This window comes from Barbus barbus (assembly GCF_936440315.1).
Source record: "Barbus barbus genome assembly, chromosome: 46".
Lineage (NCBI taxonomy): Eukaryota > Metazoa > Chordata > Actinopteri > Cypriniformes > Cyprinidae > Barbus > Barbus barbus.
This window is the reverse complement of record NC_136724.1, coordinates 11,122,065-11,146,275: the sequence shown is the minus strand read 5'-3', so window position 1 is coordinate 11,146,275 and position 24,211 is coordinate 11,122,065. Positions and strand designations below refer to the sequence as shown.

At 40.4% G+C, this 24,211-nt stretch overlaps 2 protein-coding genes across 6 annotated transcripts in view; both read right to left on the bottom strand.

Moving 5' to 3' along the window:
* LOC306864963 (nuclear receptor coactivator 2) overlaps positions 1–14,525 on the bottom strand; it is a 103,836-nt gene extending 89,311 nt beyond the window's left edge. For 4 of the 5 annotated variants that reach the window (XM_079409281.1, XM_079409285.1, XM_079409284.1 and 1 more), the window contains exon 1: positions 13,190–13,288. The gene's annotated coding sequence lies outside the window, so the exon portion shown is untranslated. Of the gene's footprint in view, positions 1–13,189; positions 13,289–14,346 lie in introns of those variants that run through there. The other variant, XM_079409282.1, reaches the window with a different exon arrangement.
* A 417-nt stretch (positions 14,526–14,942) lies between these two features.
* Positions 14,943–23,609, bottom strand: LOC306864964 (translocating chain-associated membrane protein 1-like 1). Its single transcript, XM_079409286.1, has 11 exons — positions 23,355–23,609; positions 22,150–22,213; positions 21,417–21,538; positions 21,165–21,281; positions 21,000–21,058; positions 20,495–20,579; positions 20,177–20,247; positions 18,441–18,545; positions 18,146–18,289; positions 17,144–17,286; positions 14,943–15,791 (listed from the first exon to the last, which is right to left on the bottom strand). Exons 1-11 carry the CDS (start codon positions 23,475–23,477, stop codon positions 15,718–15,720), a joined length of 1,107 nt encoding a protein of 368 aa, XP_079265412.1. The 5' UTR covers positions 23,478–23,609; the 3' UTR covers positions 14,943–15,717.
* Positions 23,610–24,211: the final 602 nt, after the last annotated feature.

Here is a 24,211-nt window from a genome sequence, read left to right as displayed (position 1 = left end):
CAAATTAGGAGTTTAAGGCAAAAAAAAAAATCATAGTTAAATGGTATGTTAATGGAGAGAACTGGACCTTAAAATAAAGCGTGACTAAAAAGACTATGTAAACACCTCAATCGATACGAATGACCTCAATCTGAAGAAATTTCAATGTGAACTGATGAAATTTGAGCGGAACACATGTAATGCTTATGTAAATGAATATGTGTATTGAATTTCAACATTAAGGGCTCAAATAAACAATTTTCAGAATCTGAAACTGGACTGGATTCATTTCAACTGACACAAATTAGTGTATGCAAACATACCTAGTGAGGCACTTACAAAGTGAATAGATTTGTAAATGTTAAAATACGCACCGTTTTAATAGTATAGCCACAAGATGCAAACAAGGTTTTAGTGTGAATAAAATTGCTTACTAACTTTTACTACAAAGTTATATACATTTTTACAACTTGTTGCCAAAGCAGAGCAAATCCACAAACCCTAAAACTACAAAAAATATTTAAACAGATTGTAAGATGTAAATTAACAAAATAATGTAAATGCTCTTATGAAATTCAAAAGCTTCACATTTCTTTTACATCCTCCAAAGTTTAGCCCAGCAAACTTCCACTGTACATGCCTCACAATCTTAATTTTTTAAGCAAACGAGGGATGAGTACAGTTTTCATTGTTCTAATCAATGTTATGCCACAAATTATATCATTTGAGCTTCACCCAACCAGGAATATTCCTTCAGCTGTGGTACACTTGCTCTTTGTGGAGCTAACATGACCTCCATTATCTAAGCAGTGAGCCAGTTTGTGTAAGGCCACCTTCACAGTAAATATCTGTGGCAATAACATAATGTCACCAGCCAAAGTCAAATCAATACATACTTGAGTGGATAAAGAGCATCTCGCTTGTAAGTGCAGAGCAACGTATTCAGTGCCCGAATCAGTAATACTCCTTCTGCCTGCCCTTAAACCCTTCTTCGATTAAAAAGGAAATGTAATCGCAGCTGAGGTCTAGCGATGTGCTTCTCAATCCATTCCTACAGCTCATACACTACACACTTGAGCTCATTTAATTCATAAACATTCAAGCTGGTAAACACCTTACTACTTCTCCAGTTTATTTACTCCGTTCAGTCAGAGTCAGACACGAGTAAAAACATAAACAAGCTGGAGAGCTGCTTTATAGTAGAAATCAAAGTTGTAATTCTAACTGAAAGCAACATTGACACTATTTTTCATATTTGATGCTGTAAAGCTGCTTGCTTTAAAGCAATCTGCTGTGTAAAGTACTACATAAATAAACGTGAGAGGAAGTGCAGAGCTGCTACAAACATCCACATAGCTATGATCAGATGCTTGCTTAACTGCCGTTTTCTCAACGCTGTCAAGTTTGTTGTGCGTTTATTTTGTTATTGAGAGCGTGCCGTGCAGCTCACATTTACATATTCACAAAGCAGTGTGGGCGGCTTCAGAATGTTTGCGAACTGCTCAGATATTAGGATTTTTTACCCAAGCGAAGAATGTTAAAGTATTTAAAGGGTTAGTTCACCCAAAAATGAAAATTCTGTCATTAATTACTCACCCTCATGTCGTTCCAAACCCGTAAGACCTTCGTTCATCTTCGGAAGACAAATTAAGATATTTTTGGATGAAATCTGAGAGCTCTCTGACCCTCCATAGACAGAAAGGTTACTATCACAGTCAACGCGCTGAAACGTAGCAAGGACATCAGTAAACGGGAGTTCACCCGTAATTTTACAAAGCTACGAGAATACTTTGTGCACAAAAAAATTAATTATGAACAATTTATTCAGCAGTTCCCGAGTTACCATCTTGCGCCATTTTGGAGAGTATCCTAGAACGTAATCAACATAATCAGCGTCGTTTACGTTCAGTAGAATTGCGCATGCTGAAAGTAAACCATGTTGATTACATTCTGGGATACTCTCCAAAACGACGGAAGACTGTATCTCGGAGAGAAGAATTGCTGAATGAATTATGCTATAATTGTTTTCTTTGTGCACAAAAAGTATTCTCGTAACCTTGTAAAATTACGATTGAACCCCTGATGTCACATGGACTATTTTACTGATATCCTTACTACGTTTCTGTGCCTTGATCGTGGTAATATTCTTGCTGTCTATGGAGGGTCAGAGAGCTCTCAGATTTCATCCAAAATATCTTAATTTGTGTTTAGGTGATGAACGAAGGTTTTACGGGTTTGGAACGACATGAGGGTGAGTAATTAATGAGAGAATTTTTGGGTAACCTAACCCTTTAACAATGAGCATATCGGGGCCTAAAATGTTCACATTAAAAAAAAAAAAAATTGTTAAACATTTTCAATATTTGGATGGGCTACATTTTAAAGTACTCTAAGCTATCTAGACAAAACTAATATGCAACAGAGACAGGACATTTTGAACAGTCAGAGCCATCATGGACACACACAGCAGGCTCATTAGGCAGAAGTGGGGAGTTGAGAGAGATGCGTGTAGCAATCCTGGGTCAGACTCTGTGCAAGGACGGTATGTCTGTGAGAGGAAGCAGCCATTATAACTCAGCTCATCCGTCACTGTGAGGCCTCAGGCCCGTCTACCCGCTGTTACCCTGGCAACACGCTCCTAAACTTACATTCAGTATCGTTTCAGGAGTACAAGAAACAATTACTGAAATTATTTTTGCTTTGCTTTAAATGCGAGGCATGTGGAGAAGTAGATACAAAATGTTTTAGGCAAACAAAAAAATTATGCAAAAATGAAAAAAGTGTATTACGGCTATAAATTAAATTTTAAAACAATTCTAATAATTAAAAAAAATATTTTAAACAATTTGCAGTTGATTAGCATATAATTCAATTAATTTGAATAAATGTGATGCATGTACAGAAAAAAGAAAAAATATACAAAATGATAAAGTTGCTACAGCTGTACATTTAATTTTAAAACTACTTCTAAAAAAAAAAAACATGAAAAAAAAATGCAATTAATTAGTATATAATTGGAATTAAGGGTGAAATTATTATTTGATTAAAAATAATTGATTTGATTACTCCTCCTTGAACTGCCACCTTAACGTGGTGGAGGGGTTTGAGTACCCGAATGAACCTAGGAGCTATGTTGTCCGGGGCTATATGCCCCTGGTAGGGTCTCCCAAGGCAAACAGGTCCTAGGCGACGGGTCAGACTAAGAGCGGTTCAAAAACCCCTTATGATAGAGAAAAATCAGAGGACCGTGACGTCGCCCGGTATGGCGCAGCCGGGGCCCCACCCTGGAGCCAGGCCCGGGGTTGGGGCTCGTATGCGAGCGCCTGGTGGCCGGGCCTCCCCCCATGGGGTCCGGCCGGACTCAGCCCGAAGGAGCGACGTGGGGCCACCTTCCCGTGGGCTCACCACCTACAGGAGGGACCGTAAGGGGCCGGTGCAAAGAGGATTGGGCAGCAGTCGAAGGCGGGGGCCTCGACGACCCGATCCCTGGACACAGAAGCTAGCTCTAGGGACGTGGAATGTCACCTCGCTGGCGGGGAAGGAGCCTGAGATTGTGCGTGAGGTTGAGAGGTTCCGACTAGAGATAGTCGGGATCACCTCTACGCACGGCTTGGGCTCTGGAACCACACTCCTCGAGAGAGGATGGACTCTTCACCACTCTGGAGTTGCCCATGGTGAGAGGCGGCGGGCTGGTGTGGGTTTGCTTATAGCCCCCCAGCTCAGCCGCCATGTGTTGGAGTTCACCCCGGTGAACGAGAGGGTCGTTTCCCTGCGCCTACGGGTAGGGGATAGGTCTCTCACTGTCGTGTGTGCCTAAGGGCCGAACGGCAGTGCAGAGTACCCGGCCTTCTTGGGGTCTCTGGGAGGGGTGCTGGAAAGTGCTCCAACCAGGGACTCCGTCGTTCTACTGGGGGACTTCAATGCCCACGTGGGTAGCGACAGTGACACCTGGAGGGGCGTGATTGGGAGGAACGGCCCCCCTGATCTGAACCCGAGTGGTGTTCAGTTATTGGACTTCTGTGCTAGTTACAGTTTGTCCATAACGAACACCATGTTCAAGCATAAGGGTGTCCATCAGTGCACGTGGCACCAGGACACCCTAGGCCGTAGGTCGATGATCGACTTTGTGGTCGTTTCATCTGACCTGCGGCCGTATGTCTTGGACACTCGGGTAAAGAGAGGGGCGGAGCTGTCAACTGATCACCACCTGGTGGTGAGTTGGATCCGATGGCGGGGGAGGAAGCTGGACAGACTCGGCAGACCCAAGCGTACTGTGAGGGTCTGCTGGGAACGTTTGGCAGAGTCTCCTGTCAGAGAGATCTTCAACTCCCACCTCCGGCGGAGCTTCGACCGAATCCCGAGGGAGGCTGGAGATATTGAGTCCGAGTGGACCATGTTCTCCACCTCCATTGTCGAAGCGGCCACTCGGAGCTGTGGCCGTAAGGTCTCTGGTGCCTGTCGAGGCGGCAATCCCCGAACTAGGTGGTGGACACCGGAAGTAAGGGATGCCGTCAAGCTGAAGAAGGAGTCCTATCAGGCCTGGCTGGCTTGTGGGACTCCTGAGGCAGCTGACGGGTACCGACAGGCCAAGCGAACTGCAGCCCGGGTGGTTGTGGAGGCAAAAACTCGGGCCTGGGAGGAGTTCGGTGAGGCCATGGAGAAGGACTATCGGCTGGCCTCGAAGAGATTCTGGCAAACCGTCCGGCGCCTCAGGAGAGGGAAGCAGTGCCCTACCAACGCTGTTTACAGTAGAGGTGGGGACCTGCTGACCTCGACTGGGGATATCGTTGGACGGTGGAAGGAATACTTTGAGGATCTCCTCAATCCCGCCGTCACGTCTTCCATTGAGGAAGCAGAGGCTGAGGGCTCAGAGGTGGACTCGTCCATCACCCAAGCTGAAGTCACCGAGGTAGTCAAGAAACTCCTCGGTGGCAGGGCACCGGGGGTGGATGAGATCCGCCCTGAGTACCTAAAGTCTCTGGATGTTGTGGGGCTGTCTTGGCTGACACGCCTCTGCAGCATCGCGTGGCGGTCAGGGACAGTGCCTCTGGGGTGGCAGACCGGGGTGGTGGTCCCTCTTTTTAAGAAGGGGGACCGGAGGGTGTGTTCCAACTACAGGGGGAAATCACACTTCTCAGCCTCCCTGGGAAAGTCTATGCCAGGGTACTGGAGAGGAGAATACGGCCGATAGTAGAACCTCGGATTCAGGAGGAACAGTGTGGTTTTCGTCCGGGCCGTGGAACACTGGACCAGCTCTATACCCTCTACAGGGTGCTGGAGGGTTCATGGGAGTTTGCCCAACCAGTCCACATGCGTTTTGTGGATTTGGAGAAGGCATTCGACTGTGTCCCTCGCGGCGGCCTGTGGAGGGTGCTCCGGGAGTATGGGATCCGGGGTCCTTTACAAAGGGCTGTCCGGTCCCTGTATGACCGAAGCAGGAGCTTGGTTCGCATTGCCGGCAGTAAGTCAGACTTGTTCCCGGTGCATGTTGGACTCCGGCAGGCCTGCCCTTTGTCACCGGTTCTGTTCATACGTTTTATGTACAGAATTTCTAGGCGCAGCCAGGGGCCGGAGGGTGTCAGGTTTGGTGACCACACGATTTCGTCTCTGCTTTTTGCAGATGACGTTGTCGTGTTGGCTTCATCAAGCCAGGACCTTCAGCAGGCACTGGGACGGTTTGCAGCCGAGTGTGAAGCGGCTGGGATGAGAATCAGCACCTCCAAATCCGAGGCCATGGTCCTCAGTCGGAAAAGGGTGGTTTGCCCACTTCAGGTTGGTGGAGAGTTCCTGCCTCAAGTGGAGGAGTTTAAGTATCTTGGGGTTTTGTTCACGAGTGAGGGAAGGATGGAACGGGAGATTGACAGACGGATCGGTGCATCTTCTGCAGTAATGCGGTCGATGTACCGGTCTGTCGTGGTGAAGAAAGAGCTGAGCCGCAAGGCGAAGCTCTCGATTTACCGGTCAATCTACGTTCCTACTCTCACCTATGGTCATGAGCTTTGGGTCATGACCGAAAGGACAAGATCCCGGATACAGGCGGCTGAAATGAGCTTTCTCCACAGGGTGGCTGGGCGATCCCTTAGAGATAGGGTGAGAAGCTCGGTCACTCGGGAGGAGCTCAGAGTAGAGCCGCTGCTCCTTCACATTGAGAGGGGTCAGCTGAGGTGGCTCGGGCATCTGTTCCGGATGCCTCCTGGACGCCTTCCCGGGAAGGTGTTCCGGGCGCGTCCCACTGGGAGGAGACCCCGGGGAAGACCTAGGACACGCTGGAGAGACTATGTCTCCCGGCTGGCCTGGGAACGCCTCGGTGTCCCCCCGGAAGAGCTGGAGGAAGTGTCTAGGGAGAGGGAAGTCTGGGCATCTCTGCTTAGACTGCTGCCCCCGCGACCCGGCCCCGGATAAGCGGAAGAAGATGGATGGATGGATTTGATTAAGGGTGAGGCATGTGGAAAATAGGGCTGTGTATTGGCAAGAATCTGGCGATACGATACATCACGATACAGGGGTTGCGATACGATATATTGTGATACTGTAAGCAAGGCAATATATTGGGACACTTCTTATTTTAGGAATAGGATATATATTTTTTAGGAGAGCTGTCATTAAGAACACACCACCATATGCAAACCTTAGCAAAAAATAAATAAATAAAAATATTTTAACCAGAACACACTGCAGAACACACTGGGATCTGCATTTGCAATAATCACTCCCTATAACATTCAACATTATTGAACCACTTTTTGTGCAGTACGAGTAAAGGGGGAAATATTCAAGTGCTTGCATGATTCTTTAGTTAAATGCATGTATAAAATTTATTTTATAAAAAGATAAAAATATATATTTATAGACTCTACTTTAAAGTTTCACAGTTTAAGTTCACAATTGTGACATACAATGTCATAACATTTGATCTGAACAAAAAATGACATCTGCTTAATATCAATGAAAAATAAAGTGCTTGCAGGATTCCTAAAGAAAACAAAACAATTGTAAAAATCAAATAAATACAGATGTTAAATATTCTCAGAACTTTTCAACTTGGATTTCACAGGTTTTTCAGTTTGTATTTATGATCCGCATTGGAATCGGCGAGACCGCGACGCGAGCACCGCCTCAACTGCACAAAACGCCCTCAACACGAGAGAAAGCTGCAGCTGTGCGGCGACTCTACCGCCCGCCGCACCCCGCGCAAAGGCTCTTCAACACGGGCTATGGCAAGCGACAGAACCGAGGTTGCGCTTGCGCCGCGGTCCCAGGGCGGACATTACCACAAAAGCCTAAATGGTGCCACGCTTCAGCTTTGTACACCGAAACGAGAACTGGAACAATTCTTTTGTTTGGCATCCTGGCCAAATTTGCCCATTGGCCTCTGACCATCATGGCCTCCTAACCATCCCCATATCTACTGATTGGCTTCATCACTGTCTCCTCTCCACCAATAAGCCGGTGTGTGGTGGGCGTTCTGGCGCACTATGGCTGCCGTCGCATCATCCAGGTGGATGCTGCACACTGGTGGTGGATGAGGAGATACCCCCCTTACTATGTAAAGTGCTTTGAGTGCCTAGAAAAGCGCTATATAAATGTAACTAATTATTAATTATTATTATTATTCATCCTCCATTACTGGCAGCGAACTATATTAACGCTAACATTAGTGGAGTGCCCTGATGCTAGTATTTCCTGTCACTGTTTAAGTTCAGAGATGAAGACTAGCGGTCGGGATATGAACTCAAAACGAAACAACTGCCACGAATCTTGTATGATTTTTTTTTTTTAATATCGATATTCCGTTTTGGAGAATCGATACAGTATCGCCAAACAAAATATCGTGATACTCACGTGTATCGATATTTTCTTACACCCCTAGTGGAAAAGATACTAAATGTTTTAGGCAAGCGCAAAAAAATATATACAAAAAGACAAAGTTATTAGGGCAGTAAAACAACTCATTCTAAAAAAAAAAAAAACACATGAAAAGAATGTTTCACGCAATTAGTATAGAATGGAATTAACTTGATTAAATATGAGGCATGTGTAGAAGATACTAAAGATACTAGGCTAAGTAAAACATGAAAAAAATGTATTAATCTAATTAAACATTGCAATTAATTAATCAATTGACAGCTCTACTAACATCATACAGTGATATTTTCCAACTTATGCCACTGCTTATTAGTTCTAACTATAGCTTTTTTGACAAACTCCAGCTGAAGCTTTGTAAATATGCTTCCTGAGAAAAGCACATTACTGTTGAATGTGAGCAGCAATGTCATTTAGGCAGACCTGGTTTCCTCCCTGCCCTTTGCTCCCAGTGTAATTTGAGACAAGACTGAAAAAAGGACCCGCGCGCACAGAACCGAATAAAAGGTAGAGAGAGAGCAGGCATGTTCACATTCAGCCGCGGTCTAACCTAATCAAGCCGGACAAGGTCATTATTTTCCAGCTTTTTTCTAATTAGCTTTAATTTGGTTACAGTAATCCTAACAGACAGAGCTACTGTGTCCCGGTAAAACACACTTCCCACGTTACGCACTTAAAAATTAGGGTGTTACATCTGTATCTTTGAGATTTTTTTCAGCCAATGATTTTAGAGCTTGTGTTTCCCTGCATGCCAATCTGATGTCATTTGACACTCATTTGATTTGATAGTGGCTTATATGATCATCCCTCTAACTGACAGACTGAATCTTGTCACTGTGGCGTGAAAATCAAACAGCCTCGTGACAAATTTCTGTTCCTTTCAACCTGCTGAGCATGCGTGGCGGCCAGGCTGCCCCAGAGCTGAAGGCCTGCGATTGTGGCGAATGCACTTTACAGGAAGATCAAAGTTCAACAATCAGCCTGCGCGTCACTGTGATGGAATACCTCAATCAATAGAGCGAGTCAAAGGTCAGCTGATCCAGGATGAAATCATGGATCTGAACTGCTGGCTGGTTGCATGTGAACTAACGCTCCGCTTTCCACCCCACCGCCGGCAAGTCATGTGACCATGGCATCCACTGGTGGATATGCCATACTTAGATTGCCACGCGTGAATGCTGCTAAGCCACAGAGACCTAGACGGCATCGGCGTACACGCATGCTTGCTGGTGAGTCCTGCCGGTATATCGACACACCCACACACACCACAGTTTGTCTGGGAATACATTTTACCGCATCATAGCATTCTGTCTTGGCTGACTGAAAAAATTCCCTAAATAATCCGGCTACTACTACAGGATGTCAGGAAAGCTTTTACTACAAAAGGAAGTGCATGCTTTCTGACAAAATCTGCATACTGATACTAGAAGGATTCTTTATAGCAGAATTTTTCAATTTTAGAAAACAGAATTTTCTTAGTACACAAAAAAAACACTGAGTTAGAGTAAATTTGAAAATTTCTTTCAGAAATTACTAATAAATTTCACAAATAATTACAAAAGAAATAGCAAACAACTAGTTTATTCAATAATAGTTTTTTTTCTTGTAAAATGTACTCCAATAAACTGAAAAAAAACTACAATGTTTATTGCAATTAGTAGTATTGTAGTGTTTGATATTTTGAATTAGCTTGTATTTTAAAAAAAATGAAAGATTTTTGTTCAAATGTAAGATTCTAGATTAAGTAGATTTGAGTAATTTTGTATGCGGTTTTGTTATTTTTTTATTATTAATTTGCTTTATTTTTCATTTCAGTTTTAGATCTACAACTTCTTTTATGTCAGTTAGTTGCCAAGACAAAATTTCAAATTTATTTACATTTTAAGTCCAAGTTTAAGTATTTCAGCTTTATTTCAATTAAAAACTCTTAATACACTGAAGAAAATTCACTCAGAAAATGATAGTAAATTCATCTAAAATCTAACTGAAATCATACAGATTCTGAATTTAAGGCCACACCTCAGGCGTTTGACCTATTTATTTGTAAACGGTTAAATAAATGAATTTAAATTAAATTACTGGGTTTGAGAAAATAAAAGTTAAATCACTCAGAAATTGCTAGTAAATCTCACAAATATTTACAAAGAAATGGCAACATACTCTAATTTTTTTGGGGGGGGGGGGGCTTTTATTTTTTAGCTTTTATTTTTAAATGTAAAAGTTTAGTTTATTTTAGTAATTTTGAATGTGCTTTTATTTTATTAGTTTTGTTTTATTTTTATTTCAGTTTTTGAACTTTAATTTTTTATTTTTAAGTCTAAGTTTAAGCGTTTTAGATTACTTTCAATTAAAATTATTTTTTTATATTTTAGTTTTAAGAATACAGTTTGCTTGCATATACATGAAACTAAACTATAAAGCAATACTCTGCATTGTTCACAAATCAAACTTATTAAAGCAATGGCCATATTACTCTTATGTTGGGCTGTGGGAGCATTTGCTCACCACACAAGCCCTACTGTGGAATGCGTCAGCATGATGTAAGAGGTGGGTAACAAAGCTAGCATGCACTGAACTACTGGTCCAACAGGCTGAGTCGCACTACTGCAGCTCTTAACAGCACTGATGCAAATCTGAGGTGAACACGAGCCGTCTGTGCATAGGCTCCAAGCTTGGGCATTCAAGCAGATAATTTCTTATAAACCACCAATGGAGTAAACCAATAGGGTTTGGGAGCTGAGAACCTGTTCTTATACGGAAACAGGTTCAAACAACTGTCATGACATTCAATTAACACAACATATTGATACTAAATACTAAAATACTTCTGAAGTGTTTCATTTACTAGTTGCACCGTAACACTGCCATGCTGAATCACAAACATATAGCAACCATTGCAGTCCGATTCCCAAACGATTCACTAGAAGTATATTTTTATTTAATGCCATGTCTGCATCTTAGAAACCAATAAATACAATAAAAACCAGCAAACCAACAAGTTATATTACACAAGATTTTTTTTTTATAACATCTTATGGACCAGTTGTTTATAGTGAATCAAAAACACTTTAGTTTGAATCAGTAAGTTGACTCTCTTACTGAATCACAAGTGTTGTCACGTGTGACTCGAAATGAACCAAGAATTCTGTTAAAAAGCATTTTTAAACATTTTAATAGCGTATTAAATTGTGTATTTGTCTTTAATTTATTTCTGGTTTGTTGTACCTGTTCTGATAAAACCTATGGGCTGTAAAAGCTAACAGTATTTCTTATTTCCAAATATTTGATCAATCTAATTATTTGACATTAGTTAAAGGGTTACTCCACCCCAAAATGAAAATTTTGTCATTAATCACTTACCCCCATCGCAACCCCTGTATCGTATCGCCAGATTCTTGCCAATACACAGCCCTACTTTTGACTGCCCCATTGACTACCAACTAAATAACACTGTCAAGGCCCAGGAAATTATGAAAGACATGGCCAAAATAGTCCATTTGCCATCAGTGGTTCAACATGAACTTTATGAAGTGACGATGATACTTTTTTTATACGCAAAAATAAAAATAAATACTTTATTCAACAATTAGTCTCATCTGTGGCACTGTAGCACCATTTTGGAGAGTATCTGCTGGACGCAAACTGCATATGCTGTTCTGTGTCAGCCACACCACACGGATTATTTACGCTTTGATTTCAACAAAAACAGCGTATCCGTGCGGTGCGGCTGACACACAATATTCTCCAAAATAGTGCTACGGTGACGCAGATGAGACAAATTGATGAATAAAGTCGTTGTTTTCATTTTCCTTGGGTACAAAAAGTATTCTCGTCGCTTCATGAAGTTCAGACTTGAACCACTGATGGCAGATGGGACTATTTTGGCAATGTCTTTCATACTTCTCTGGGCCTTGACAGAGTTATTTAGTTGGCAGTCAATGGGGCAGTCAAAAGCCTACCGGTTTTCATCCAAAATCTCTTAAATTGTGTTTCGAAGACGAACAAAGCTTTTACTGGTTTGGAACGACATGGGCATAAGTGATAAATGACAAAATTTTCATGCATTTTAATGCATTAACATTAAACCACAATGAGCAATAATTTGTGTTTTTTAATCTTTGTTAACACAGATACAGCTGCCTGTCCATTGCGTTCATGTTAACTGAGTTTATAAGTAATTTTCATTGTTAGTTCCTATTAACCGAAGCTTTGACAAATGGAACTTGTATTGTAAAATGTTACAGAAATAAATCGTCAATGGCATCGTTATCCTTAGAGGAATCGAAATAAACCTAAACCATTCTCACAATTCACATTCGCAATATAGCCAAGTTTTAATGAGAATTAAACAAGGCTATGGTCTGCGTTTATGAAAGAGAGCGAAAAAAAAAAACAATAGACTGTATATTTGGTATAACAATACCAAATGTATCCATGATGAGTTACGACGTAAACGCTAAAGCTGCATCTAAACATGACCTAGACCCAATGAACTACCGGCGGCTACGGACTCTGTCGACCAAACTAAAAATCTCCCGGAGAGCTGGACGACAAAAGCAGCTTCTGCTCCACGCTTGCGAAAATAGCGGAGTTCAGGCAAATCACGAGGTAAATGCTAATTAGCAGCATTCCCAGCCACTGGCGCCCCAACTTTTCCTTTCTTCAACCAGCCGAGCTCCAGAAAAGCGAACCGTGGCGTGCAGTAGTTTGAGCAAAGAGCTGACTCACTAATCACAGCCAGCACAGAAAGAAACACGGAGACTGTCAAATAACAACGCGCGTTTACTTTCAATAGAACGCGCCCGCGAACGATACATTGTTGCTTTTAGCGGCTCAAACTGTTACAGTCCAACTCGCAACAATGTAACAAGCATTCCAGTGGAACTCTAGTCACACGTTAAATGTAACAGTTCTGCCCGCTAAAGTTAAAGTACCACTGAATATCATTGGACTTGCCTTGCTCGCCTAGTCAAATGGAGGCTCTCAGGCTAAAGCTAGCCATGCGAATAAGAGGGGGGAGCTGGCTAAACTTAATCGCTCAAATGCGAGCAGCGCGGGCGAATCAAGTAAATCAGCGACACGACCGAAATGTTAAAACAATAACAGCCGTGCATCCGCTTCAAGGTCGCTCAAAGCGATTTGTTTACACAACGACAACAGGGAAAACAACTCTCTAACTCTGCAAAGTGGCCAGGCTGAAATAGCGAGTGTAGCTGGTTTAGCAAGCTAATGCAGGATACCACTGTGATTGGATCCTGCAGCGAGTGTGTAAAAATCGCGTTACAAAGCCACCCCAAACCGCCATTCACCGGCAAACAATCAACATTTGCAACCATGTCGGACTTACAGTGTTTTGTTTCCTCCTAAATCCTGTACGTTGTCTCCAGCTCTGACCTTCGGGTTGGTGAAACAGCATTATAGTTAACTGCCGCCGCCATGTTCCTGCTGCCTTATGCCTAACGATGGCTGGCTGCTTGTTTATCTCGCCAGAAAAACCTCCCCCACATACTATGGGCACCAGTATCTACTCGTTTACTCTAGCCTGCATAGCAACCTTGCGGTGAGCAACGGGGCAAAATGATGATACAGCAAACGTAAGGACATGGCTCACCCTTTGGATTGGATTTTCTGTGTTTGTGGTTTTTTTTAAACTGCGAGGAGATGTTTCATAATATCACGGGAGGGAATCAAAACAGTGTTGAAAAGCCAGTTTACAAAAGCTTTCGCTTTTAAAGTGGTGCTGTGGGAGAAAAAGTGTGCCAGAGTGGTCAGGTTACGAGCCGGTGGTGTTGTTGTTAGTCCAAACCCAAAGCAATCTGCACTCTATTATCAATGCCATAACAGCTTAATTAAAAGTCACATTAGATAACCCACATCAAACCGCTTTCCAGACCTCCATACATCACACCCTGCATGCTATGGTTTACTTCAGGACTCTTAATATACATTTAACCTACATTTGTTAGCAAATAAAAACTTTAACAAACACCAAAGTAACTACAGAACCTTTTCGACCAAGTTAAGGCCTTGGCACTAACTCGTTCGGGTCTGACAATAACAAAGTGTCCATTTAAATCCATCATTAGTATTTTTTTTTCATCTTCTAGACATTGAAATAATTGTTTTAAACGCCTCAAGTCTTCCATGTACTGAAAAAAACAATATGTTGATTTTGTCACATCACTGAAGGAAATTTTATTATATATAGCTAAAAAATAAAAGCAATTTAAATTATTTGTTGTATTTAGAAGACATATTTCCTCGATTACGAGTTCACATCTCTAGCCGTCGTTTAAAGGTAATGAACATTTAGGTCATTACATCTGTAAAATACAATGGGAAGAAGCCCTATAAGGGGTTTTAAATAGTCTAGTACTCCACCATGTATCATAACTGCATCGAGTTATCAAATACACAAATATTTATTACTTTTCTCCCAGAATACAAGCCTCAAATGGCCACGAGCTCAGTTACTGTTTGATCAGGCAGAAAACCAAAGCTTACCGTGATTACTCAGCACAGCAATAGACCCCAAATGTGCCAGGTATCCGATCAAAACCCACACGGCGACAGGTTGGTTTCCTATATAAAAATACTTCCATGTGAAAGCCAGCCTATGGCATCGAAAACGAACAAATCGAAACGAATCCTACAGTTGCAGCCCGTGTCGTTCAAAGGTCTACAGCGAATGTAACTTTTCTCAAAGAGAAACAAGTGACTTATGCAATATTCGCCGTTCACTCTTTCAGATTGGCACGCGCTTGAAACAGCACGGGGTTGTCGCAACATTATGTCCCGAAAGACTGCACTATCAGTTCAGGAAAGCATTAATAGAAATGTTATTTTGGTTTCATATTTTATACTTCTGCTAATGAAAAATACGCACAACATACGCGCAGAGTGACTTGCGAAACCATTAAATATGACTGTGATTACGATTAAAGAAAACTCTTGGCGAACAGCGCCACTACATGGTCAAACCAATATTAAGGAAAATCACCTCTTGGAGCTTGAAGTTTTCAGTCTGCTTTTTAAACCGCATTTCATTTGAGAATTACGTATGAATTATTAAATAACAGCAAAGTCGGATTTGCCAAGTTCAAGAATAAAAGGTATAATCAACTGACCAATCAAAAGCACATAGCTTTTGTTCATCATCCTTTGCTAATTTAACAATTTGTGGAGCATTACACTTTTTGCTTACCTTGACCAATTATATAGCACATCGCAACAAATGGAATTCATTAAAAAAGGCATCAAATGAACAATTTGCTTGTGATATTTTTTTCTAATGAAAAAATGTGACAGTGTTTATACAACGATACAAATGAAGAGACATTAGACGTGGTTCTAAATGCATAGGATAGAATCAACAAAAACCATGAGCGTCTAGAGAACTTTAAATACAACCCTGATTTCAAACTCAAGCTAAAATACTGAATTATTCCTCTCTGATCTGCCAAAAAAGATGTATGGTTAGGCACTTGTAAAAAATAAGTTACATTTTCCTCACAGCTTTCATGTTTTCTTTGTAGGTATGGCTGGATCGTAGATTTGGGATTGCAGCATTAAGCAAATAAAGCAAAAAGCATACGGACCTTCAGAATAAGGAAACAAATATAAAGGGGGGAATAAAAAGAACCCCTCCAAAATCCCCCAATCCACTTTCTCACATAATAGTTGGATGGCTTCATGAAATACAGCATTCGGCATCCTACAGGAGCAAGGAGCAGGATGAGGAAGTTGCCATATTGAAAGTTTTTTTTTTTTTTTTTTTCAGATAAACAAGAGGGGAAAGGGAAAAGGGGACAGATAGGAGGGAGAGGAATGATCAGGCTGATTTCAGCCAGGGCAGAAGTTGGAACCAAGAGCACTTTATGATGATTTCTCCTTCCTCGATCTTGGGGAATCTGCTCCACTGGCACCAACAGATCCGTTCACACCATTGGCTGTGAAAATACAAATGACAAGATGCTTGACGTAAGTGATTTTGTAGTCTAGATACCTGAAGTGTTACTATTGGTGAAAGGTTTGGGAAAAAAGTATCTTCTACTCAGCAGAAATAATTACAATTTAATACATGTTATTCCTATTTTAATATATTTAAAATGTTATTTATTTTTGTGGTGGCAAAGCTGATTTTTCAAAAGTTCTTTTAAATAGGGACAGTTGTGGCCTGATGGTTAGAGAGTCATAGAGACTTGTAACCCGAAGGTTGCAGGTTTGAGTCTCAAAACTGGCAGGAAATGTCGGTGGGGGAACTGACTGAACAGCGTTCTCTGCCACACTCAATACCCACATCTGAGGTGCCCTTGAGGAAGGCATTTAAACCCCAAGTGCTCCTCGGGCACCGCTGTGTCTCTGTGTACTATTCACTGCACAAACTTGGATGGGTTAAATATGGAGGACAAATTGAGTACGAGTTACCATTACTTGGACTTCAAGTCACATTGTAATCATTTTTCACAATACTACTGTTTTTACGCTTATATACATAAATTAATATATGCATCTGGATGAGCAGCATCTTTCAAAATTCTAAAAAAAAAAAAACTTTTCACCTGTAGTGCATCTCTAGGTAGAAAGACGCCACTAAAAGTTAGTCATCCAAAAATGAAAATGGTCACCATTTACTCACCTTCCTCTTGTTCCTAAAATGAGTTTCTTTCTTTTGCTGACCACATAAGGTATTTTGCAGAATGTTGGTAACCTAAGACTTGACGGTAGCCATCGACTTTCATAGTATTTTTTCCATACAATGGAAGTTTGCATAACAAAATTCCTCAAAATATCTACCTTTGTGTTCAGTAGCTGAAAGAAATTCATACAGGCTTGAAACAACTTGAGGGCGAGTAAATTTTTAGGTGAATTATCCCTTTAATGATCTTGCTTAATAAAAGCAATATGCTTTAAAAACAACTCTATATTCACAAAACAGTACAGCCTTAAGTACTTTATTGCTTATGCTGGGTACACACCACAAGATAACAGAGCTGATTTTGGGCCAATTTCTCCCCTTCCAACAATCCTAAGTAATGTCCCAATTATCTTGGTGGTTCTAGAGATTATCTTATCAGATTTTCCTGTGGTGTGAGGTGTGTTAAGAGTGACTGAATCTGCTCGGAAAAACATTGGAGGCGGCCCGATCGCGAATCGTAAATATTCAACATGTTGAATATTTACGATCAGAAATACTGATGTGTGGGGGGAACCCTGAGGAACATCCCCCTAACTGGAACATTAGAATAGCATGTGGTATTTTAATAAACATATAAACTGATCTTAAGAGGGCAATACTGACCTTTCTTTGATTTGCTCTTAGAAGAGGATTTCTTCTTTAAGGTCTGAGTCTGTGCGTGTTCTCTCCATCGTCGCAGCTGGAAGTTGATAAATTTCCACATCATAAAAGCCTGAGTGATGCATATTGCAGCCAGGACAGTCACCCTGAGAGAAACAGAGTACCATTACAAACAACTCCAACAACAATAAAGCATAAGGTCGTCATTGCTTTTCCATCATCTGGTGTTTAAATGAATCACGTCCATGCAAAAGGCTCTCACTTTAAGTAGAAAAGCTTTTATAATGTGATTATATATTATGCATATTACGAGTCGAGACTTTGATGGCTAACTGGAAATTTTGGGACACTAGAGCAAATTTTTATATTTGATGCCAAGAGGGTTTTTTTTGGCTACATAACTGTGTTACCATCTCTCACTCTGCACTTTTATACTGAAAACCAAACACTTCAAAACTAAACTTAGTACTATTTAAGTCAACAACATACTGACCTGCACATTTATATTTATATTTTTTATCTATCTTTTTATTTTATTCTTTTATTTTATTTATTTATTTATTTATTTATTTATTTTTTCTACTTTTCTTCTCTTAATATTTGTATACTTTATAATTGCATTGTCCTTGGAGCGGACCTGACCTACATTTCACTGCTGGTTATACTCTGTATAATTGTGTATGTGACAAATAAAACTCTTGAATCTTAAACTGTGCAAATCAGATTTGGACAGAATTGCACATACCACAAAACCAGCATGGTGCAAACTATTTGATTTTAACAGAATTTACTCCTTCCAAACTCTACAGAAATTGAAACATATCACATGACACTTGGTTTATTATAAGTTGCTAAAAATTGCTTCTTGAAAAATGAAATCAAAACGGCAATTGCTGAAGAGCAATCCAAAATGATTTAAGACATTTGCATGATTGAGCTCAATTATTCCTTCTTTTCCTTTGCAATGATGAAGGAATATAACAAGATGAATTTCACCCTCCTTACCGAACAACCATGACATTAAAGTTTCCCTCTGTGAGGTTCAGACCCTGTTTCTCTGCTCCGGCCAGCCCAAAGCCCACAGTGAGAACAGACAGGGAAAGAGTCAACAACCGGCCCAGCACAAACAGAACAGCCCACACTGTAAACCTGTTAACATACACAAAATGCTTCATAATAGTCATCCTTTCCAGAGTTTTAAAACAAAGAAATGTGCTAATATTCAATCTACCTGTGCACAATAAAAGTCATTGGAGGCGTTTATTAACCGGACTTGGTCTGTGTAATGAATAGCACTCACCCGGTCTGTCTGTCTTCATTGCTGAAGTAAATGAGTCGGGATACATGGAAGAGGAGCTCAACAAAGTAATGCAGAACCAGCAACACCAGGCCCAACCGGTTCAGACTGGAAAACACATCATTGATGGTGTAAACATGAGTGAAAATGCTGTATTAGTCTTTAAAAGTGTCAATTCCTATCATTATGCATAGGGGGGGCGTCTCACCAAGCCTGCATTTATTTGATCAGAAATACAGTAAAAACAGGATTATGAAATATCAATTTAAAACAATCGTTTTCCATTTTAATATATTTTAAAGGGGTCATATGATGCTATTTTAAAGATTATTATTTTGTGTATTTGGTGTAACAATGTGTAGACATGCTTGTTCAAAAAATTTATGAAAAATCTTCTTTCAAATACTGTACATTATTGTAGTTCCTCTATGCCCCGCCTCTCAAACGCATCGTTTTCTACACAGCCCCTCCTTTCCGACAAGCACAGTCTGCTCTGATTGGCCAATTGACCCAGTGCATTGTGATTTGCCGAACACCACAAGCACATGTCAGAAATGTAACGCCCCTTACAATAATCGCAAGCTTCAGCTTTCAAAGTAAATATAAAGACAGTTAATAATGTCCTTAGTTTTACCATCAGTTCAAGCCCGAAAGGGGAACAGAGTCACGTGACAGACACAGTGATGCTTGTATGTATTTGCAGTACGCAACCGGTGATTAAGAATGCTGACTCCACTGTGATGTGACCCTGTCTCTCCCTCTCTCACACACGACGCGCAAAACTCCACATTTGAAAGTCAATAGCAAATACTTAAACTAATAAAACATACTTCCAGTCGCTGATTCAGAAGCGCCGGATTGTCATAGCAAAGTCAGAATTACCTCCTCTCCTAGGTTCACAAAACTGTCGTCCATAAAATGTGTTGTGATAACATCTGGGTTGTGCTGTTCTGTTGCAAGTAATCTTAATGATTCCTAAATGCATCTACTTTCGGAAAGCCAAAAAGTGCTTTTGCTTTCGCCTAGAAACACAACGTCTCCCTGACATGTCTGCATCAACACTACTGCGGTTACTGAAAGTACACTTTCTTTATTTGCGTGAACATTTGGGCAGCATTACACAAATATTTCCACATCGTGACTTAGACATGTGGGGGCGTGTTTGAATGAGCCGTTTTAGGGGTGCGTGGCAGAGTCTTAACTTTTATAAAGAATATCTCTTTGGTTTTGAGACTTTAGTCTTTGCAACTTTTGCAATCAGCTTGTAACACTCCAAAGAGAAAGGAAAACTTGAAATCGCATCATATGACCCCTTTAAAACAATTTATGACTGATGGCAAAGGTGAATTTTCAGCAGTCATTACTCCAGTCTTCAGTGTCACATGATCCTTCAGAAATCATTCTAATATACTGATTTGGTCATCAATGTTGAAAATGTTGCTTAATTTTTTGTAGAAACCATGAGACTTTTCAGGATTTTTTGATGAATAGAAAGTCTCATTTATTGGAAAGTGAAATAGAAAGCTTTTGTAACATTATAAATCTCTTTATCATAACTTTTTATCAATTTAATGTGCTCATTTATTGAATATAAAACTGGCCTCTAATTTTTTTGAGAGGTAGAGTATTTAGAGCAGGATTCTGGATCAATTAGATTTAATGATCAAGTGAACATTTATGTTGTAGTAAAAAATGTGTGCACTGACAAATGTTTATGATGATTAATAAACACTGCTTACTTCAGAACGTAGGCTCCTGTGATGTGGACCAGGTAAAGGCTGATATAAACAAGCTGACGAGGAATGTCCTCCTGAAAAATAAAACAACATGCAACATTCACCAAAACATCCAAATACACACTATTCCCTAGAACAGTTCCATGTATGTGCATCCAAAAATGTCCACAGTGATTGTCATGTCTTCACTGAATTTCCCGTAAAGTAAAAGTTTAATAAACAAAGCCACTGGAAAGGGAAATCAGCCCGGTCACAATAACAGGATGCATGAATATGGTTTTCAATGCATGCTGCGCATCCTCAAACACTTTGCTTGCTTACTTTCTTGGTCTTCTGGAAGTAGAGCTCAGGGATAACATGAAGCCAGTAACCAAGCTGACAGATGTAGTAGAACTTCATCTGGAACCTAAACCAAGACAAGCAACAACTTTAGCATCTCCACGACTCATGGAAGTCAAACATCAATGATAACTGCATTTGCAAGCTGTGTATTACATACAGTAGGTCTACAAAAATCAGGAGAGAGAATTAGAGGTAGACTAATGCAAGATAATTTGATCAGGAGTCTTGAGAAATCTTTTGAGCGGTCTTCTCGATGCGAACCAGCCTGGCAGATCAGTTTACCAAAGATGATGTATCTTATGGGTGTTTATGCAGCAGATCGGCAGATGTGACGTGAGATGGAATATGAACCTCCACCATTTCATGGCCCACATTGAAAACAACCATCACTTTCCCTTGATTAATCAACATTATTTTAAAATTTAAACATGCTATGCATCTAAATTCATCTGCACTTCTCAGCAGCACAGACAGCTGTACTTACGGCATAAGGGTATGCGGGTAACCATCCCAAAGGAGGACGGGAACGGACAGGAGGTTCTCCTTCAGATGAAGCAGAATAAGTCAAATGAATCTTCCAGACACCGTTATAAACACCAACCTGGACACAAGCTCATATTTATATGAAGCAGAGTAGTGACGCTCTTACAGAGACAACAATGCTGGCTCCCCACAGGCAGGAGAAGAGGTAGAAGGCACTCAGCTGACCCGACTCATTGAACTTGCTGTGCTTGGTTTTGGAGAAGTGCATCTTCCTGTTGATTTTCTGAACAGTCGTGGATTCAAATAAATGGCAAAACAAATCAAAACACTATTAAGAGACACGTGAACATTTATGGACAAACGTTAGTTGTTTCAGCTAAAATGGTGCAAGTTTATTCAGTTTATACAGGATACTTACATCTAGCACGTATTCCTGAATAATGGCGTGCATGATAATGGCAACTAACATGTAGAAGAAGACAGTGGCCATATCTTTCAGACCGTAATGGAAGTAATTCACTGCGGTTTCCTCTGGACCTCCTAAAATCCATGATACAAACAAGACGTAAGCATAAAAATTATCATAATGCCGTCTTGTTAAATGCTAAATTGCATGATTGCACACTCAACATGGCCAAGTATGGTAACTTCTTGATTTAATTAAGTATAGATAGAACTGGTTTGATAATGGATAACAGAACCAATGCACTTGATCTTACACCTTACTTTGGAAGTGAGCATTATTCTTACAAAATAAGAAGAGAGAATCATGATACAACAAAAAGAGGTGGGTTTTTTTTACATTATCAAGCTCGTTCTTATAAACGGTCACAGTAAGTGTCAGAGGCATCAATTATCAGCTCACTTATAAACATCATTAGTAGAGCTGTTGGACAAAAACTTGTTAGAACAAAAACATCCTGATAGTTTTGAGGTGTTTTAATTAAAACAAAAATAACAATGTTACAGAAAATATTAAAAATAGAAAAAAAAAATTAATACTCAAACAGACCAAAAGAAACTGGAGTGCAGATATATATATATATATATATATATATATATATATATATATATATATATATATATATATATATATATATATATATATATTTATTTATTTATATAATATATAAAAAGTGTCACATACTTACCATTTGCTGGAATCGTTACATTGTATTGCACAGTTATGAACAAAACCGCTACCTTCGATGTAATCTACATGGAAAGAAATATGAAAATTCAGTCAATAGTTCATCTCAAAATGAAAACTTTGGCAGAGAATGGCAGCCAGATTGTCACCATTCACTTCCACTGTATATAAAATAAGGTTTACAATGCAAATGAATGGTGTTAGAAAATAAGCCATGCAGATTTTAAGCAACATGAGGGCAAGTAAATGACAGTTATATTTTTGAGCATATTTTTCCCTAAGTGAATGGTATATACTAATTATAATCAGTTTTTATCAAACACATTTTTTTCAAGATATAAAATTTATACTTATATATATATATATATATATATATATATATATATATAAAAAGATACATTTTTTTTTCAGATAAATCTGTTTAGAAATGCCCATTAAGAGCAAAACATATTTTCCAGTAGTGTAAACTTCATTTCCCATGATGCACCAGCACTGCAGCTGATATTTAGCAAACTATCGTTCAAATCTAACGGTTGTGCAAACTCGCTTTCCTAGCGAGGGCGGAGTGTGTAAAATCATTAGGTTGCTATCAGTAAAAGCATTTTGGCAACAAAAATCGTGACCCTGCTGCCGCTGTGCACCGGTGACAGCGCTCAGTCATTCTCCGATTGCCACGTAACACTTAATTTGTGCGTAAAAGTATCAGTGCAGCTCCAACGTTACGTAATCAGCTTTACAAATCAATTCTGTTATTCCGTTCAACACTCCTTTAAATTTAATAAATTCGAAAAAAGATTTTTTTTTTTTTTTATCTCGCGCGTTTAAAAGTTCCTTTAATCGCTTCATAGAGAATTCCTCTCTCGCTCTCATGCATCATGTGTGTGAATCAACATTACCAACTATTTGAATGCAGTAAGCAATTAGCGCCTACGCCTGAGCGTAAAACCTAACGTACTCGAAAAGAATCATTTATATGAATGATAAATATGCAATAGGATTGAAAAATGCTGCAGATTAAAGGCAAAACCAAAAAGTAACCGCTCTATCTGCTGTTAAAGGAAGTGAAAGGGACGAGACTATAACAGAACACCCGTTAGATTTCTTATAGAAAAAGCAAAAAACAAACACCGATCAGGCTGATTTGTCATATTTAACTGTTCTTAAAACTATAAGAGTGAATGAATTGATTCAAAAGTGGTTTCTTACCTCAAACATGAGACCCAGTAGAAACACCATAGCAACACAAGACACAATATCCGCATGGTTCTGGATCACAAACTCGTGGCTGAGCACCGGTGGGTTCTTGTTGCTCTTTTTTCGGATTCCCATCTTGGTGGATGTTGAGAGAACTTTTGGTGAATGAGGATCACGTCTCCACTATTGTTATCTGGCAGGCACGTCAGTCTTAACTCTGTCTTTCTTCTTCCCTCCCCTTTCATCAATTTAAGGAAGTTGTACACTGTCAAAAGACGCGGCAGCGCCATCTTTTGGGCTGGAGTAAAGGAGACGTTTTATTCATTTTGAGTTCAAGGGCCCTTTTTAGTGGATAGAAAGGAGGAAAATTAAAATTCTGTCATTAATTACTCACCCTCATGTTGGTTCACACACCCTGCATTAACAGCAACGCTACTGCCACGTTCAAGGCCCAGAAAGGTAGTAAGGATAAGCCATAAGACACTCTCCAATGGTAAGAGAGTCGGACTCGTAATCCAAAGGTTGCGAGTTTGAGTCTTACAGGCCGGCAGGGATTGTAGGTGGGGTGAGTGAATGTCCAGAGCTCTCTCCACCCTCAATACCACGACTGAGGTGCCCTTGAGCAAGGCACCGAACCCCCAACTGCTCCCTGGGCGCCGCAGCATAAATGGCTGCCCACTGCTCCGGGTGTGTTTTCACGGTGTGTGTGCACTGTGGATGGGTTAAATGCAGAGCACGAATTCTGAGTATGGGTCACCATACTTTCATCAGTGGTTGAACCTTAATTTTATGAAGCTATGAAGCTACTTTTTGTGCGCAAATGTTACTAAATGTTACTAAAAACTTAATATTTTCACACACGCACACAC

Coding starts and splice junctions, on each gene's coding strand:
- LOC306864964 (XM_079409286.1), bottom strand. CDS start 23,477: ATGGGAATCCGAAAAAAGAGCAACAAGAACCCACCGGTGCTCAGCCAC. Junction 22,214..23,354: donor TACTGGGTCTCATGTTTGAG/GTAAGAAACCAC, acceptor CTTTCCATGTAG/ATTACATCGAAGGTAGCGGT. Junction 15,792..17,143: donor TAAGAGCAAATCAAAGAAAG/GTCAGTATTGCC, acceptor GTATTTTCACAG/CCAATGGTGTGAACGGATCT.